The sequence below is a fragment of the Tyto alba genome, unplaced genomic scaffold (assembly GCF_018691265.1).
Source record: "Tyto alba isolate M040663 unplaced genomic scaffold, T.alba_DEE_v4.0 Super-Scaffold_1, whole genome shotgun sequence".
NCBI lineage: Eukaryota > Metazoa > Chordata > Aves > Strigiformes > Tytonidae > Tyto > Tyto alba.
Window position 1 is genome coordinate 14,823,146 of NW_024881261.1, and position 17,072 is coordinate 14,840,217.

The 17,072-nt window shown below is 40.0% G+C and overlaps 1 protein-coding gene across 4 annotated transcripts in view; it reads left to right on the plus strand.

The window, feature by feature from the left end:
* Nucleotides 1-17,072, plus strand: part of NT5C2 (5'-nucleotidase, cytosolic II) — a 62,556-nt gene that overhangs the window by 25,786 nt on the left and 19,698 nt on the right. For 3 of the 4 annotated variants that reach the window (XM_042789597.1, XM_042789587.1, XM_032988686.2), the window contains one exon: nucleotides 6,131-6,204. In XM_042789597.1, the coding sequence (XP_042645531.1) occupies nucleotides 6,131-6,204 (74 nt within the window). Of the gene's footprint in view, nucleotides 1-4,685; nucleotides 4,709-6,130; nucleotides 6,205-17,072 lie in introns of those variants that run through there. The other variant, XM_032988685.2, reaches the window with a different exon arrangement.

Sequence of the window (17,072 nt, forward strand, 5' to 3'; positions counted from 1 at the left end):
CAAACAATGGAAACAGAAATGGTCAAGGCTATCTCCTTCCATCTGTTTCCTGCTGAATTTCAGAGGGCTCATAGTCATGTTTCTGGATACAGCCTCATCACTTTTAAGTTCCAGTCATAACCTGATTTTCCAGTTTTATGTCACTCTCATGTGCAAGGATGGTTAGTCTTGTGAAATTGCAGGGCACTATGTTGGAAATGTTACTAGAAGTGGCCAGGAAATTTTGATGTCCTTCTTCTGTCTCCCCTAACTGATACTGTTTCATCTGCCTAAAGTAATCTTGAGCTCAAACACTATCTCTGAATCTGATTACGAACATACTGACCTGTCAGAATATTCATTCCTCTTTGGTTGAAGAAGGAATAACATGGAACTCTGAAAATCAAAAAAGACCAAAATAGTATGATAAATAATAATATATGGAATGGTCATTACTTGCCTAAAGAGGCAAGACTTAGCAAAAGAATGATTACGTTGGTTTTAGTAGTTTAAAGCAGTTTATTTCTTATCCCCTCTAAGACAGGTACCAAAGCATCCAGCACCCAGCAACAAGATATATATTAGTATCTTCTTAAGGTTGCTAATGTGATTTGTGTCACATAAGTAAGGTCAGTGAGGGATTCATCTGAGTTCACTGCTCAGATGGTGGAAGTCACCTGTAGCTAGAACTGTAATGTCATGTAGTGAGACATCTCCCCTGGCCACACATCATCTGGGGACTAGCTAGTAATACTGAGAACAGCCAGTTGTCGTAAGCATAGTGGGATTTTTTTTCATTATTAGCCTTTTTAAAGAGGCCGTGGGCAACTTGGACACGGGAGGCTATTCAAAGTTAATCCATTTAGTTCCCTCATTTCTTTTTAACTCTTCTAGCTTATTAAAACATGGAACTTGTCCATAAAGTGAAGATTAACCAAAGTGGCTAAACTTTAAGGAAGCAGGAATCTGAGCCTTCTGGCTTAGTTAGTCCCTGTTCTGTGGCTGGCTCAAGTCCAGTTGTCCACCACAGTCTTTTTTAAACACACATGTAGGTTATGCTTAGCTATCTCCCACTGTATTTGCTGTTCTACTCAGTACTGTTCAAGTTTCTTTATATTTATTTAATTTCCAGTGAAACATACTTTCCTGACAAAGACTGCTTCTTGCTGCAAGGTATTTCTAGACACATTTGGAAAATCATTATAAAAGTGCTCTGTTCCAGAAACCTCGCCTCACATTGTTCGTTTTCATTTTCTTGTTATGAGTTGTGAGCCATGTGCCAAGTTCTTCCCTAGTTGTATAATTCTGTGCATTTTGCTTATTTTGTTGATCATATTACAAGAATATTATACATGCAAATTTCATTCATGGCAGGGCATAGAATGCTTTTGAGATTTTGCACAAATAAAATAAAAACATTTCTCCCTCTCTGCATTTGCTTCTCTCCTATGTTACTTGAGAAGAGTTGGGATTTAGGTTCCTGTCTCAGAATTGATTGACAAGAACAGTAACAAAACCAAGATCAGTTCTCTTGTAAAAATATAATAGAGTATGAATTGCAGTGTTGAGGATATCAGGGCTCTGTGACTCCCTTTATGCATGCTCAGCAGTTCTTTCTTCCTCTCAATACAACACATTTTTCTCTTATCCAGCACAATCCGAATGGCTCAAAAAGAAAATAAATACTGTCATCATTGAGAGCCTTCTGCTGTGGTCAAGCTGCAGGGTTTGATCTTTGAGGAGGAACTTGTTAGGGAAGAAATGTTCTTCATGGTTTCCCTTAAACAGCTCCTCAAGTTCATTTCTCTAAAGGTGTGGATCTGTGCCAGGGTAAGCCACCCCAAGTCCAGGCTGCTGCCTCCCCGCTGTGTGCTGGCTCAGGGAGCTGACGGGGCTGGATATGGTCCCTCAGCTGGCTTCCCCACAAGCATTGCCACCTTGGATCCCTCCAGCCACACTGCACAGGGAGTGAAAAACTGTGGGAGATTCACAGGGATATTCCTCAAAGCAGAAATGTAAAGCTTGGGTTTTCATCAGGAAGGAAAGGTAAAGGCAAGAGAAGAGCAATGTCCTATTTAAAGAGGTGCTCTGGTTGCAGACAGGTGTGGAGCTGGGGAGTTGGATTTAATCAACACCTACCTCCGCCTCTCAGCACAGGGTGTGAAGAAGGTGTTCTCATCCTATGCCTGCAGTTTGATTTATCTTACTGCTGAGTGCTGTTAAATGTTTAGATCAGCTTAATTTTTCACTTCAGTGCTCCTAGTTAAAATTATTATTTTCTGAATGGAAAAAAACAAAATCAGGAGAAACCAAAGTAGTATTTATTCTGATCCTGGCAAGTGGAAAAATTATTCTAGAATAAAAATTCCTTGCCTAAAAATGTTGGGTGATTTTAGCTTTCCTCTTATTCTGACTCTGTCTCAGCTGTTTGTAATCTAGAAGCTTCTTTGATTTTCATTTATCTAGATGAGCTGTAAAAAAACTTGTTATCCTTTCCTTTAGACACCAGAGGATCTTTTATCTCAGGAGGTTAGAGTTCTTAGGGTCTTAGAGTTGGTTTTGCTTTATATACATGAAACACAACTCTTGTCATTTCTCTATACCATGTCTTCTGTGGAGACATTACATTTTTGTAGCCACCTGACGCATTTGACAGGCATTCTTGAAATCAGGCTGAATGTACCTTTGATTAGGATCTAAGCACAGTTTTGAAACGGGCTAAGTCCGCAGCTTCTGAGAAGCACCTGGCTCTTCCCAGAAACTGCCATGGTGATTCAATCTCAGCTTTTATCTTTAGTTTCTAGGATACTGCAGATATTTACTACTTTGAGTAAACCCCCTGAATTAAGCTGGTCAGCTTCTGGGAGTAAATATTTGTAAGTATGTACTTGTCCCTTGTGTCTAGGAGGGCACTGTGCATGTGAGACATCTTCCTTTATCAAGATTTAAAGCTGAGGTCTGGAGTGCCAACAAAATAACCCAGTATCTGGCTGGGCCTTCACAAGAGAAGGAAATTGGTTCCAGTTTTTTTTTGTCACTGTTTAGTCTGCCATTTAATCTATCAAAGCATATCCAAGTTTAAATTGGTTAAAGTGTTCTCATTTCCTGTCCTGAACATGTTGTGTAATAGCGGCCTTTAGCTTTTTAAAATATTTGCTCTGTTTCACTCCAGCATTGGTGAGTAAAGTGGTTACTATGTCACATCAGTTGGTGGGATGCCTTGAAATCTGCTAGGTCCTGTGTACTGCTGGGGCATGATTAGACCCTGCCACTTATGGTTTCTAGGCCATAGGCAATATTTACAAGTTGATGGAGAAAGAGAAATCTTCACCAACTGTTACCAACAGGAGGCTGGTATAGTAATTTTCATGTTTTAGTCATAAGACTTATTTTGGAACAAAATTATGCTAATAGATGTTGTTTGCTTCATTGCCTTTAGCAAACTTTTCCAGATCTTCAGTGTTGACATGTGCTGCTATTTTTTTTTTTTTTTAAGTCTCAGAGTTCAGTTTGTAAATACCCTGAAAGCAGGCAATGAAAAAATGTCAGAGGCTTAGAGATCTTTCCACAGTTTTTGGTCAGTTTGGTGTCGTCATCATCTAAACATAGGCAGGCTGGACTGGAAGAGATCTCTTGGGTCACAGCTCCCTTGTTTTTGCCTTTCACAGGCACTGTCGTATTACACTTTTTATAAGTGCACTCAGCTCCCTCTTAGTGTTTGGTTTTTGTCCTTATTTGGGGAACTGTTCCTAAATGTTGCAATTCTGAAATGCTCTTCTGAGCTTCTTTAGATTTCCCTTCCTATTCCTGTCCTGTTCAGGACAGAAAACTGTGCTCCAGGGGCTAAGCCTAAAGGCAAGAAGAAAATTGGAGTCCGCAGGCTAGACAAAAAATGTGGCTAGTGTCTCCCAGAGGTATGTTATTCCTGGTTAAAGCTCTCCACTTTCAGAAACAAACTGCACAAACATGAGATCAGACATCATGTGCTTGAATTAGCTAATTAAATAGTGCTTCCTGGCATCAGCAGCAACAGAACATAATAATCTTCGTTAGACAAAGTAGGAGACTGTGTTTAGTTAGTACCAAATAGCATTTCGCATTGGCCTCTTGTAAATCGGAGCTATCTCGATGTTAAAAGACAAACACAGATTCAAACTGCAGATTCGGATAATTTGCTCCACCTTCTCAAAAGCCAGCTATTTCAGAAGTGAATTTTAGTGATTTACAATACCATCTCATATTTCCAAAGGCATTTCTTTACTAGTTTCCAGGTTTTTTTTCCCCTTACGTTGTCTTGTTTAGGTAATACATAAATCTCTCAGAAAAGAGTGTCATCTATAACCTCTGAGGCCCCTTAGTGACAAGCCCCATTGTCAAAGGCAGGCACTTTGCCAGGAAACTGTGACTCCCAGAGAGAGTGTGCAAGGTTAGAGGGGAAAGTATACTATTGCCAGAGAAACTGTATTCCAAGTGGATTTGTGTGGAACAGCAACAATATCCAGTGACTGGTTAAATTAGCCACAGATGTGTTTTCTAGAACGCCGTCCAAGAAGATATACAGTACTTTAAGGCTTGGTTCAGACATAATGATCTTCTGAAGTCAAATCAGATCCAAGCAAAATTGCATCTGTACTAGGGAAGCTTTAAAAGAATTGTGTAATATGATTCAGACAAGTAGATGAATCAGACTGCTGCGAACTAAACAAGGAACACGTCGGTGAGAGATGAGGTAAGATGACTTGCATAGAAGTGTGATAGTTTGATGTTAACAGTTTGCTGTTAAAATTTGAGCTGCAGTGGATTGACACGGGCAGTTAAACGAACACGTAATGGGGGCCACCTGCCCAGAACATGCGAGCAGAGCACAATCTCCCTGTCGTTTCCTTCAGCTTTTCAGAATGTACAAGTGCTTAGTTTTGCACTTGCCGTCTCCATTGCTGTATTGCTGTCCCTGCGCCACTCCTACACAGCTGTGCTGCCGATTTCAGTTTTTAAGAGGATAATTACTCTGCTGAGGGCAATGCACTTGTTAAATATTTGGAGAATTTTCACATACTGAAATCAGAGTACAGGTAAAGGCTCCAGGACTTTTCTCATACAGGAGGATTTTTTCTCGGCATCACAGCTTGAGCAGTACATGGAATTTCTGTCCAAGATCAGTGTTGGGGAGCTCAGTTTCCATCCAGCAACCGAGTTCTGACTCTCCTTTTTAAAGTTCAGATGAGACAGACAGTGGAGAGAAGTCCTGTTGAATTACAGATCTGCTATATGGTTTAAAGTTCTGGGGAAACATAAGCAGCTTAGTTACTGTAATAGTTTGAAAAGGAAGCAAGAAAAGCTTTTGTATTCTCTGACCTATTTCTTTACCCTGTTACTTACTTGAAGTAAATTGAATATGGTGTATTAAAATACTATCATCAAAGAGGGCCTGGAAGTATTCAGCTTAGATTCTTACTGCAATAAGCATTAATAGTAAAAGTGAAATTTAAAAAATAGTATTTTTGTCGAGGAGTTGTAGAGGAGTTATAAATAAAAAGAAAAATTTCCACAATAGAAGTAGCATATACTTGTGGATGAAAATTTACCTCAGTTGCTGTTTTTCAGAGCTTTATTAAATGTTTTTAATGCTATTGATATAAATGAGAAAATGTATCTGTTTAGCTTTGCTTTGAATTTCCAGATATAGTTCCAAAGAGTGCTCAAATGCTGTGAATTTATTTACAGAAATCTTTTCTTTTCCTTTCCTTGTTACTTCTCTGTAATAATTTGTTTTAATCAAGCAAATTGTTTTGCTTCCTATCTTTGGCTTCCAGTTTGCTCTCACTTGAGCTCTGAATTCTGCTTCAGGAGATCTTGCACTTCTATTCCTAGGAATTTTTTCAGGTCACATGCAAGGCTGTGTGTGTATGTGCATGCATGCGTGTAGGTCTTTAGATAGCATACTAATAATTAGAATAACCCTGAAAAGTCATGACTTTGCTTCAGGAGAACTCATGGCAAAAAATGAAACATGCGTCCATTTTCAGGTATATTTTCTGATTTTGACCTGAGAGAGCCAGACATCCTGACAGCTGGCAGAATGTGTTTGTTCTCAACCATGATTATTTTGAAAATGCTTATATCTATGTCTCAATTTCTTCTTTCTTTACAGGGTCTTTGTAAACAGAAGTTTAGCCATGGAAAAGATAAAGTGTTTTGGTTTTGATATGGATTATACACTTGCTGGTGAGTATCTTAATTTTTTTTTGTCATTGACTTAGTTTGGAATATTGCCTCTTGTTGAGCAAAAAACAGTTACTGGTTGGGCTACTCCAGTTAGCAGGTGCTTCTTCTATTAACAAATATATATCGTTCACTATTCATTGCACTTTCATTTTAGATGTTTCCCTTAAATGTATTACCTGTAAGCTGTATTTGATCACAAGCCATGTTGCTGTAGTACAGTTTCAAGTGATTATGGATGTCAAGGAAACAAAAGCTTAATAAATCTAATTGCTTCCTTAGATTCCACTATATTTTGATATTGCCCCTGGGCAAGCTTGGCTTTGAATAATGAGGTGATTTATTTTATCCTTGGTGCATATCGTGGGCTACACCTTTAGCCAGCAGGTTCTCCTGGGAGTGTCATTACCGAGTAGGTTTTCCTATTTCCCACTCCTTGGTTGGCCACATCAGTGACTCATTTTAAAAAGAGGCAAGGCAGGAGGAGTGTCTCATGTCAGCTGAACAAGTTAATTTAGAACGCTTTGCCCATTCTTTATGGCAGACAGCCTTTGGGAGGTTGCATAAGACTTCAGTTTCGTACAATTTTTTACATGACTTCTCCATCTTTTAAATACTCGACAGGCAAGTTCTCTGAGATTTTTGATGAAAGGGGGGTAGAGTTACCATTCTCAGCATAAGCAGACTTGCATGATGTTATGTATTTGAAGGAAGGAAGAGATAAAAAATCCACATCTACTTTCATAGCTTATAGTACCACAGAGGCTGTAACTGAGGATGTCACATACAATCCTGCCTTCTTTCTCATTACCACTTCCAAGGTTATGGATAAAAAGTTCCTATCACCCTTGATATTTCAATTTAGAATTGTGAATATAAACTGAGAAAATGTGAGGTAGAGTGTCAGGTTCACCTAATAATAGGTTAATGCAGTATGCCAGGTATGGTCATCTAGTTACTGTGCCTACTGAGAAGGAATGAGAGATGAGTAATGTGGCTAGTGACAGTGTGAGGGTCACAGGAACCAGGGTCAGTGGCTAAGCAAAGGGCAAGAAGGTTTCCCAGTGCTCATGGTTCAACACAGTGCTGCAAGGAGAAGTTTTGGAGGCTGTGACAGGTAGCTGCAGTTTATATTTAGATCACTTGCTTTTGTTCTTTTAGGCAGTTATGCATGAGGCAGTAGTTATGCATAAAAGGTTTGGTTGTTCAGCACCTTGTTTATACATCTGTTTAAAGTTCCTGCCACTTTTTAAGTCATGAAGTGTACGGTTGTTAAACTGCTGGATCTGACTGCAGGCACGTGCTTTGGGTGTTTGTGTTTCCCAGCTGTGACAGCCTTGTGGCAGTGCCTTTAAGGAGTGCAAAACAGTTGTTCAAGAACAAATGCTTAAAAAAAAAAAGTTGGGGGTTTCATAACAGAAAAACAACTTCTGTGCTTTTTGCAAACTGGTGGCATTTCCCAAGGACTCTGGTGATCCCAGCAGGGCTGGTGTGGAGCATGAAGTGTTGCTAACTTTCATCCTGACAGGAGAGCTTCAGCACTATCCTCACTTCTCCAACTGTTCATTTTACTCAAATGTTGCTTGTTCCTGTAAATGCAGAGCAGATGTGTTGGTTTGATGAGAGGGAAAAAGGTGAATGTTTCAAGCATCCTAAAATAGCACCCAGGGACAGGGAAACCTGGGGCTTCCAAGGATGGAAGATCACTGTGCTACAGTTAAGTAGGCGAAGTCAGTGCATTCAGCGGAGTTGAATGACAGGGTATGGTGCAGAAAAAGAAATGAGATGTGGTCTGAGCAGAAACCTGGAAATCCGGACTGCTCTGGGATAAGCTGCTGTCCTGTGACTTTTTCCATGGTACAACAGAGATAATGGTTGTGGATCATTTTACAAGGAGTTGTGAGAATGTAATTAGGTTGGAAAGCCTTTTGCAGATGAAAAGCATTATGCCAGGTAAGCACGATTTCCCTTTTTTCACTTGACTGGGAAATGAATGTACAGAATGACCTGTTTGTCTTCTTATGTATCAGAATCGTCCTTTCTTCTCCATGTGGGCTTTTGTTATCTGACCATTATTTGCTATATATAACTGTAGCATAGAAGAAAAATTACTTATTCATTGCAGGGACTTTAAAGGGTATAGTGTTAGAATATGATTATGATTATAATTAATTAATTGTAAATTATAATGAAGAAGTGGGGCAAGTAAAGTATTACATTAATATGTTGTAGTGCATTCATTAGACCCTGTCATGTTTTCTATCTGAGCACATTATCCCTTACATACTCTTTCACATGGACATGTTACTGTCTAGATTAAAAGAGAAAAAACAATGTAAAAAGCTAGTTTATCTGTAATTTAACATCTGGAAATGGTATCTGCATACCAGATGGTGCATGCTGAGCAGAAGCGTTTTGGAGACCATTCAAGACATGTAAATGGACCAAGGAAGAAGAACGGAAGCATCTCAGTGTCATCAGCTCCTCATCGAGTTTTCTGCATTTGTACTTTCAGATATTGTGAAGTCACTGTTCTTTAAAGTTGTTTACAAATATCCCAAGCACAGTCTTCATATTCAATGATTGAAGGTGGTCAGAGCCACTGACCCTACCAAAAACTATATGCCACATCCTTTCCCCACTCTCTGTTGTGAACTTTCACATCAGAAATAAACTGATGTCATTCATCCCACAGCTGACAGTCATACACTTTTACATCAAAGAAGAAGAATGATTACTTTGGAACACCTTGAATTACCTGTCTTGCGAAGATGAGGCTGTGGTATCAGTAAAAGAAAACACAGTGTCAATCTTCTTTCTTCTTCCCAAATCAGTGGCCACTGGTAGCACCAAAAGTCTTGCTTAGGAAGTGGTTCAGTACCAGAGAAGTCAGAATCACTTGACTTATTTTGAACTTTAGAAGCTTGAGACAGTTTTGTTTTGTACTTTATGAGTTTAAGGACACAAACCTACTTACAATAACACTGTTTTCTGTCTAGAATAATCTAATTTTGGTAGGGATGTGGAATTTCCATCTTTAAATACATTGTAACAGCTACTACACACATGGTGCAGTGATCATGTGTTCTACTGCTAGCATGACTGAGAATGTCAGCTTGCCAACTGACAGCAGCTTTAGTATCATCATGTTACATTGCACATAAAATACGATTTCATGCATTGTTTTATAGGGTAGGATTTCTTAGCCTTATTAAATTAAAGGACCACTTAACTCAGAATTGAAAAAATTCAAGGCTGTTTGATACAGCCTTGCCACAGTGATTTTGTTTGCTTTCAAGTCAAAATTAAGTTAAACTTCATATTCTTGCTAATAACTTCTATGTTCCCTCATTGTGTTTGTCTCTTTCCTTGCATAGCGTTGAGAAATACTGTTAATGAGGCTTTTTGTCTTGAAGAAAAGAGCCTGAAGGTTTTAGCCTTTTCGTCTGAGAAATTAAGGACATTCAGTTGCTGAATTTGTAGCCACTTAATTTGACTGCTTGAGCTCAAAATAAAATGAAAGCAAACTGAAATAACCCTCACAGGTTTTAGATTCCTTGTTCTCCTATCAAGGATTGCTGTTACATCCTCATGGTGGAAAAGAGATCTCTTACCTGTATGGAAACTCCCAAGTCTCCCTACATTTACACACCGGATACACTAATACTAGAGGCTTAGAAATCTGTGTTGTGTATAAAGCTGACTGTCCCCTTCCTATTCAATCTGTTTGGTTTGCTTGTGTTAGTGAATCATATTTAGTACATAAAAGAGTGTTTCTTTTAAGCTAGGTGTTATTGAGAGGAAAGTTGAAGGAGCAGGAAAAACAGCAGGGTTGACTCTGGTTTGTGTGTGTAGTTAAACAGTTGCTACTTAAAATCTTGGACAGCTTGACGCAAGCAAGAGTCATCAGCTATTTCAGCCCTTGTTGTTAGCCAAGGTTAAGACAAGTTTCTGTGATGTTATGCAGCCGTCACCGCAGCAGCCCTTCATTCTCTGCTGCTGACCTTGCTGCTTGCCAGCCAGGGAGCAAGGCCCGTGCCCACTCCCTGGCATTCCCTTGCTGCCTGGAAAGTGATGGTGTTACACCAGGATCTGCCAGTACCCGTGAAGGGCTGTGTTTACTGTCAGGGGAGAACTGAGAATTTTTGAAAAATTCCTGTTTAAATCCTTAAGTTAGAGAGATTTGCAGGTCCTTTTGTAGGGCATTTTTGTTTGCAAGTAGTTTCTTTTATTATCCAAATGATTCATCTCTGCTTATTCATCCTGACTGTCTAGAAGACCAGTAGTCAGTAACAATTCTGATCTGTCTTCCTATTTTACTAGTACTGTCAAAACTGCCCATGCTTTGGTAGAGGAAAATGTTTCATATAATGCAGAAGATTCACAGCTTTCTCTGTGTTTACTGCAAACTGCAGAAAGATAAAGGTATCTTAGTAGAGTCTTCACTGCAACATTCACCTGAGACTAGGAGTTGGTGAGGCCCTTTGGAAATGTAGCAGAGAAATTAGTTTCACACAGCATTTTATTTGCCTGTGTCCTTCTCAGTGTGAGCTACACCTGTAATTAGTAGGTCTGGATACAAATAATGCAGGAGGCCTTGGCATTACTATGTCTCAAATGGGACAGGTTGCACAATGAGGTGATGGATAGATGTCCCTTGACAGGAGCAGGGCTAAAGTAATGGGGTTCTCCAACTGCCTGTAATTTCACACCGGACCATTGGCAGTTGAGGGAATTAGTAAGAATTACAAACTCAGTTGTGCTTGAAAAGATTCCTCTGTGACTACCCTCCTTCTCCAAAAGTTATGGCCTTGTTGAAAGTTTTATCTTCTATCTCTGACATAGCTAAGATGTAGTATCAGTAGGCAGGATGCTCTCACTTGGAATGCTTTTCCTGTACTTAAATCACTGCTGCTTCCACATTCTCTAGAAATCAATAATAAAATTGTAATTGGCTGCTGAAAACTCTTTCAATAAAAAAGAAGGGGAAATGGGGCTTGAAAAATACTGGGTTTATTATGTGCAAATATGATTAATACAAAATAATCTGATTGGAATATAGCCTGTGTCATGGAAACATTGCCAATTTAATGCCAAAATTTGGTGCACTGTAAAGATTTTATTGCAAAATTGCTTATGTTTTCAGCTGTAGCATGTCCCTTTACATCTTTAGTCTTTCCCAACTTACTCCAAAGTGCAACATACATAAACAGGTTTTGCCCCTTCCTCAAGTAGGCGTTTGTGTCTAAGCCATCCTTGCAGTTTGGAGGAGTGGGAAATTTTTCACACCCACATCTTATTTTTGACATATTTTTCTTTACCTATTGACTCCTGAAAAGAGTCAACACAACTCAACCAGAAGGTAGGATTGGCTTGTTGCTGCATGTGGTCTGGGAGAAAAGGTGGCCACTGAATTGACAACTGGTTCTTCAATTGATCTAGTATATTTACTGTAGCTGAGTTGCATCAGTTTTCTGTGTTTCGGTTTCCACAACTGAGAAATGAGTTTAAAAAATTTCTGGATTGCACAGATGAAGAACAACATACAAATGTGGCAGTTTTATACATGAAAGATTGAACTGAATACTTAAACAAGTTGCTGAGCTTGTAATGTAAGCAACTACAAGGAAATACTTGTTCTGCTCAGATACTGTTATTGTCTGTTTATTGGTACTGGATTCCAATAGGAATGTTCTAACAAAGCTCTTTTGCTTAGGTTAAAGGTTTGTCTTTAATTTCATCATGATGTAAGGACTAGAGGCTTTGAGGCTCTTTTGGGGAGATAATAAGCAGTTTCGCTTCTTTCCCAGTTCTTTGGATAGTACAATTCTTTGCGTCGCACAGAAATAGTACAGTGGCTAGAGAAAGGAATTGGTAGATGTGACAACAGTAACCTTCAAACTGTCATAGCAAAAAAATGAGAGATGCTTTGACTATTGCACATCTGCTGTCTGCATTTTCACATTTGCACATTTCCAGTTTAACAGGTGCAGATTTCAGAGGCTGGTTTAGCCATTAGTGTTTTAAAGCTAAAGGCAGACGGAGAAGCTAAGTTGTTCCTAGTATGCTTTGAACTGGATGTTTTTTCAAATACCAGTGCAGCGCTGGAGTAGCTATTGTCCCTGCTCTCTTTGTGTTGCTACTCTTCAGAGTTTGACCATTTAAAGCTGTGTAATGCGCAAACTGAGGTCTGGAGCTGTGGGATCTCACATGCTGGCATTGGGAATGAGGAGTGGAGAAAGCATGTGTTGCTTGCTCTATCCCAGTAAATCACCAGCTGACAAACTGGTAATCTGCTGTCTGTGGATTCTTGAAGAATCAGCATTAGACAGATGCTGCTGAAAGAACAAATCTTCACAGTGTAAGGAAAGTTTCAAAAGTTGCTATATTCTGGTTTCTTGCTCTTAAAAACATGAGAATAACACCAAGCCGGGTCAGGATGTTGGTATACCAATGGCCAGTGGAAATACGGAGGTATTTTTTCACTCTAGTAGACCCTCTTATCTAGTAATCTTAATACCACAACAGAAGTACTATTAAGTTGCAAATACCCTTGTGATGACACTAACAGCTTACTTTGTAGGAAGAACCAAAGCTGAGAGTCTAGAAGGCTTTAACTCTGAGATCACGTGTGCTATTGCTTTGTGAATGCCTTATTTTAGCACACTCCAGAAAAACTTATGTATGTGGCTTATTGACAGCATGAGCACCTGTGCTACATAGAAGCCCAGGTGCACATTGTTAAGCAAATGCATAGCATTTGAGACTCACTCTCTTAAGTGAATGTGGAGAGAAATAAGAAGGTGGATCTGTTTGGACACTGATACATCAGAATAATGCCTTAGATATAAATGGCTACTATGCCTTTAAGTAATTTTCTTTATATTTCTAGATGCTAGCAAATTATGTTTGAACACGAATCCCATGCAACTATTTCTTCCCTGTTCAGAACTCTTCATTGAAGAACTAAGCCCATATTTTGGCACAGCAGTTTGTTTCCATGGAAATGCAGGGATATTTCCATTATGGGATTATGACTCCCAGTGGGCTGTATCTGAGAGAGGTAAATTCTGAAGGCCACTTGTTAAGCACAAAAAAAGATTCTCTTGTGTCAGGGAAACCATAAAAAATTCCTATAAAGGAGCAGGTGACTGTGTAGTTATCTTTAAAATATTATTCCAGTGCAAAGGAATGTTATGTCAACTATTAAAATAGACAAACGGAAGTTTCCTGGAAATGTAGAGTCTGTCTGAATTGCTTCTCTCAACATGCAAAATGTGACCTCAGTGCTGTTGTTGTTACCTCAAGCCATGCATTTTTATTCAGCAGAAGAAATCTTTCCAACACTAAGCTCTGTTTTGCCAGGCTCTGAGGCATATCCAAACAGCCCAAATCTTTGTTACATTGAAGGCAAACAAAGAGCAGCAGCAGCAAGCTAAAAATATCTGGAATTTACCAATGAAAGCACTGATAAGCCTGCTTTGGGAAGAGTTAAAGCTGATGATGGTTGACAACACTTTTGTTTTTACAACAAGTAGAAACGCAGCAATAAAAACAACCTGAAGTGTAGACCCAGCAATTCCGAGCCAAGCTGAACATACACTACTGTGTCAGTCCTTGAAGCAACAACAAATCCTGTCTTTACAGATCCTTTTAGCATGCAGAGTGGGAGAGTAGGAGCTGATACGGTTCCAGGTTAGAGGTTTTAGAGCTGAAAGATGTGCTGTGCACTTGGGGATGTTTTCAGGAACATTAGAGGTAAGGAATTTTCCATTGCTCTTAGGCTACAGACTGGGTGCACAGCTGCTTTATGGGCACTGCTGCAGTTGGGGACTGCAAAGCCTTTGTGCTTTTCTATAGGTGTGTGCTGGTTTCCACCCAGAACCCTATATTTGGTATTGTCAGAAAAGGGTGCTGGGGAGCCACTGAAGCTCAGATGCAATAGATTCAACCCTCTGATGATTAGTGACTCTTGCCTTGCTTCCTGTTATCAGATTTACTGTCAAAAACATCTGTGGCCACAAGAGGCTTAGTGCAAGATCTGGCTGTTCATGCATGGCAGAGCAGCTTGTGTGTTAAGCATACAAAAATATCCTGGGACGCACCTGCAGGTTTTGTCAAGATCTTGTTTGCTGATCACTACAAATACATAATTTCTAATGGAATAGGAAAGGTACGTTAAATACCGAAGTGTGCTTAAAGCTCAGCTTTGTCTTACTGCACAGAACACTTCTGTGTTTGAAAAGGTTTCTTTAGATAAATGAAAATTATGATCAATATGGTGGCAGTTTCTTCTCATTTCAGATTGAAAAATTGAGTGAATTCAAAGAAACAAAACATACTGTTGCTACCCATTTTGTTTGTTTGGTACTATGAAAATGCAATTTAAATATAGGCTGAAATACTACAATTCTGCTTTGCATAAACCAATGAATTTTTATTTATGGTCTAGTGGTTAAAATCAAACCCCAAGAGTCAAGAGAACTGGGATCTGTTCCGGTCTGTTTTTCAACATGTTTTGACCGTAGACAAATCCTTTATGGTCACAGTTCAGCTGAGTCCATAAGCAAATGGCAAGTCAGTGAATCACCACGTTCCTAATTGAAAATATAGGAGTTGTCCCGGGGGTTTCATTTGGGTTTTCTTGTGGTTACAATTAGGCACGTTTACTGCTTCACCAGTTTGTTTACAGGCACTGAGCTCCCGGGTCAGCACAGTACAAACGTGCAGGGCTTCATTCCCTGCACCCAGGGAGGCACATAGCAGGCACGTATTTACGTGGGCAGAGTTGAACTGAAACCAGTGCTGTATGCAACCACAGTGTTAAACAGGAGTGTCCATTTTTTCCTTCATGTCTGGTGAGGATGCTGAGAAGTGAAATGTCTGTAGTAGCCATGGCAGAAGTTGAAGTAACACTTGATGGGGCTTTGGAAAGAGAAATGCAAGGCAATAGGAGCTGGAGGTTTGTGCTTACCCCTGCTCCTGGTGTTGCCAAGCCAGCTGAGCATGTTCGTGTGGAGGCTCCTGCAGTGCAGGTATCTCCGCAGGGTTTCCAGTTCTCATGAAAAAGAAAATCCTCTGCCCTGTTTCCAGTGCAAAATGGCAGCACCCTGCCAGGCTGTGCAAGCCAGGAGTGTGTCTGGGCTCTTGTCTGAGCTGAGCAATGAAAACTGAAGGGAAACTAACACCCAGGTGAGAAACTTAAACGTGACATTTCAGATTCCTTCCTGTGTAAGTAATTAATTGTTTTAACACAGAGGGCAGCATAGCTTGAAATGTTACCATTTCCCTTTCATTATATTTCAATGACAGTGCCTGACAACACCTTCCCTTCTTAGAAAAGACCTCATAACACAGAAGCTGAAGTCATTAGTATTTTAGAGCATAAATCCTCTTATTTGCTAATTGTATATGAAAACTGGCATTGCTCTGTAATGGGTTATGAAGATAATAGATAACCTGAAATGAGGGTCAGTATATAGAGGTCAGATAGCATTTTTCACTACCTGGTTAATTCTGAGCGTCCTCAGACCTCTGGCCCTACAGGTGAGACAAACTCTCCTCAAACTATGGCAGTATGTGAAATGTCTGCCCAACACTTACTAATATGTTTAATTAGTATTGTTGCTTCTGTGGGGTTTATTTTTTAATCAAGTCCAGTGTCCCAAACACCTCCAGGACTCGTCACTCACCCTTTCCCAATGGATTCTCACTGGAGTTGCAGGTTGAGTGGTCAGAAGTACCAGGGAATGAGTATTTGGTGCTTGCATGAAATAGTCAGAGGCCTGGTTGGTCGTAGAAGAGTGACTCTCACAAACATCCTGTTGGTAGCTGGCACTAAATGCCCAGCTCTGCGGCTGTGTGCGGAGGAGATGTTAACAAAATGGAGAGCTCTGGTGATAGATCCCTCCTATTTTGTGACACTAGTCTAGAATCTCATTTGAAATACATTGTTGAGGCAATGTAGCTACTTGTACTTTTATAGGGGATGTGGTTGTAAAAGGGGATCTTGGTCCTCAAGGCTTTAATTAAGCACTTTTTGTCAGCACAACATTGATATAGATGTATTTCTAATACGCACTTGCATTATTTGTGGTGCAATTCAGAATATGGATCAACATTTAAAATGAGCAGCACTTTGATCCTGCTCTTTAAGTCAGGCTTGTGTAATTTCTGAAATGTATTTACACAAGCTTAATTATGCATGTTGTGCCTGAGATGTATATAAATCTGGATACTAGCTGACCACCTGTCCATAGATGTCCCCAGGTGCCTGATTTGCATGCGTTACTTGCTGGAGAATAAGCAGCAACTGAAATAACCTGTTTCTAGTTATTTTACTTTCATTTCTTCAATACTTAACACAAAGTAATTGGGCTGCATTTCCTGTGCTTCAGAGAAAAGGCTAAACCCCTTGCATTATCTGTTCACCTTTTGCCTTATCTGTCTTTGTGTGACCTCTGGAGAACCCAGATAGCGGGTAAAACTTCTGAAGATTGAGTGTTTGTTAAAGCTTTTTGCAACCCTTTGGAGGAGGTCATCACCTCCAGTTTGAGAAATACTGATCTTATCGGAACACCTGAAAGTCAAAAGCCAATTAGTTTCATCTGCCAACCAAAACAGTGGGGGTAGACTGAGGTGTTTCAATTCCCAAGAGACTCTCGGTGGCCAGGGCCAAGGACTGGGAAGCCCACGCACAGTCAGTGCTCTCAGCACCTGCATGAGGACAGAGGTGAGCTCGTATGTGCCCAGAGGATCAGAGCAAGTGATGCACCAGCTGCAGAAAGCAGCAGCTCCCGTGAAGACCCCCGCTGCTGCAGGGGTGTTTCGGGGGGCACTGTGAGCACCTTCCCCTGGGCTGCTCTCAGCTT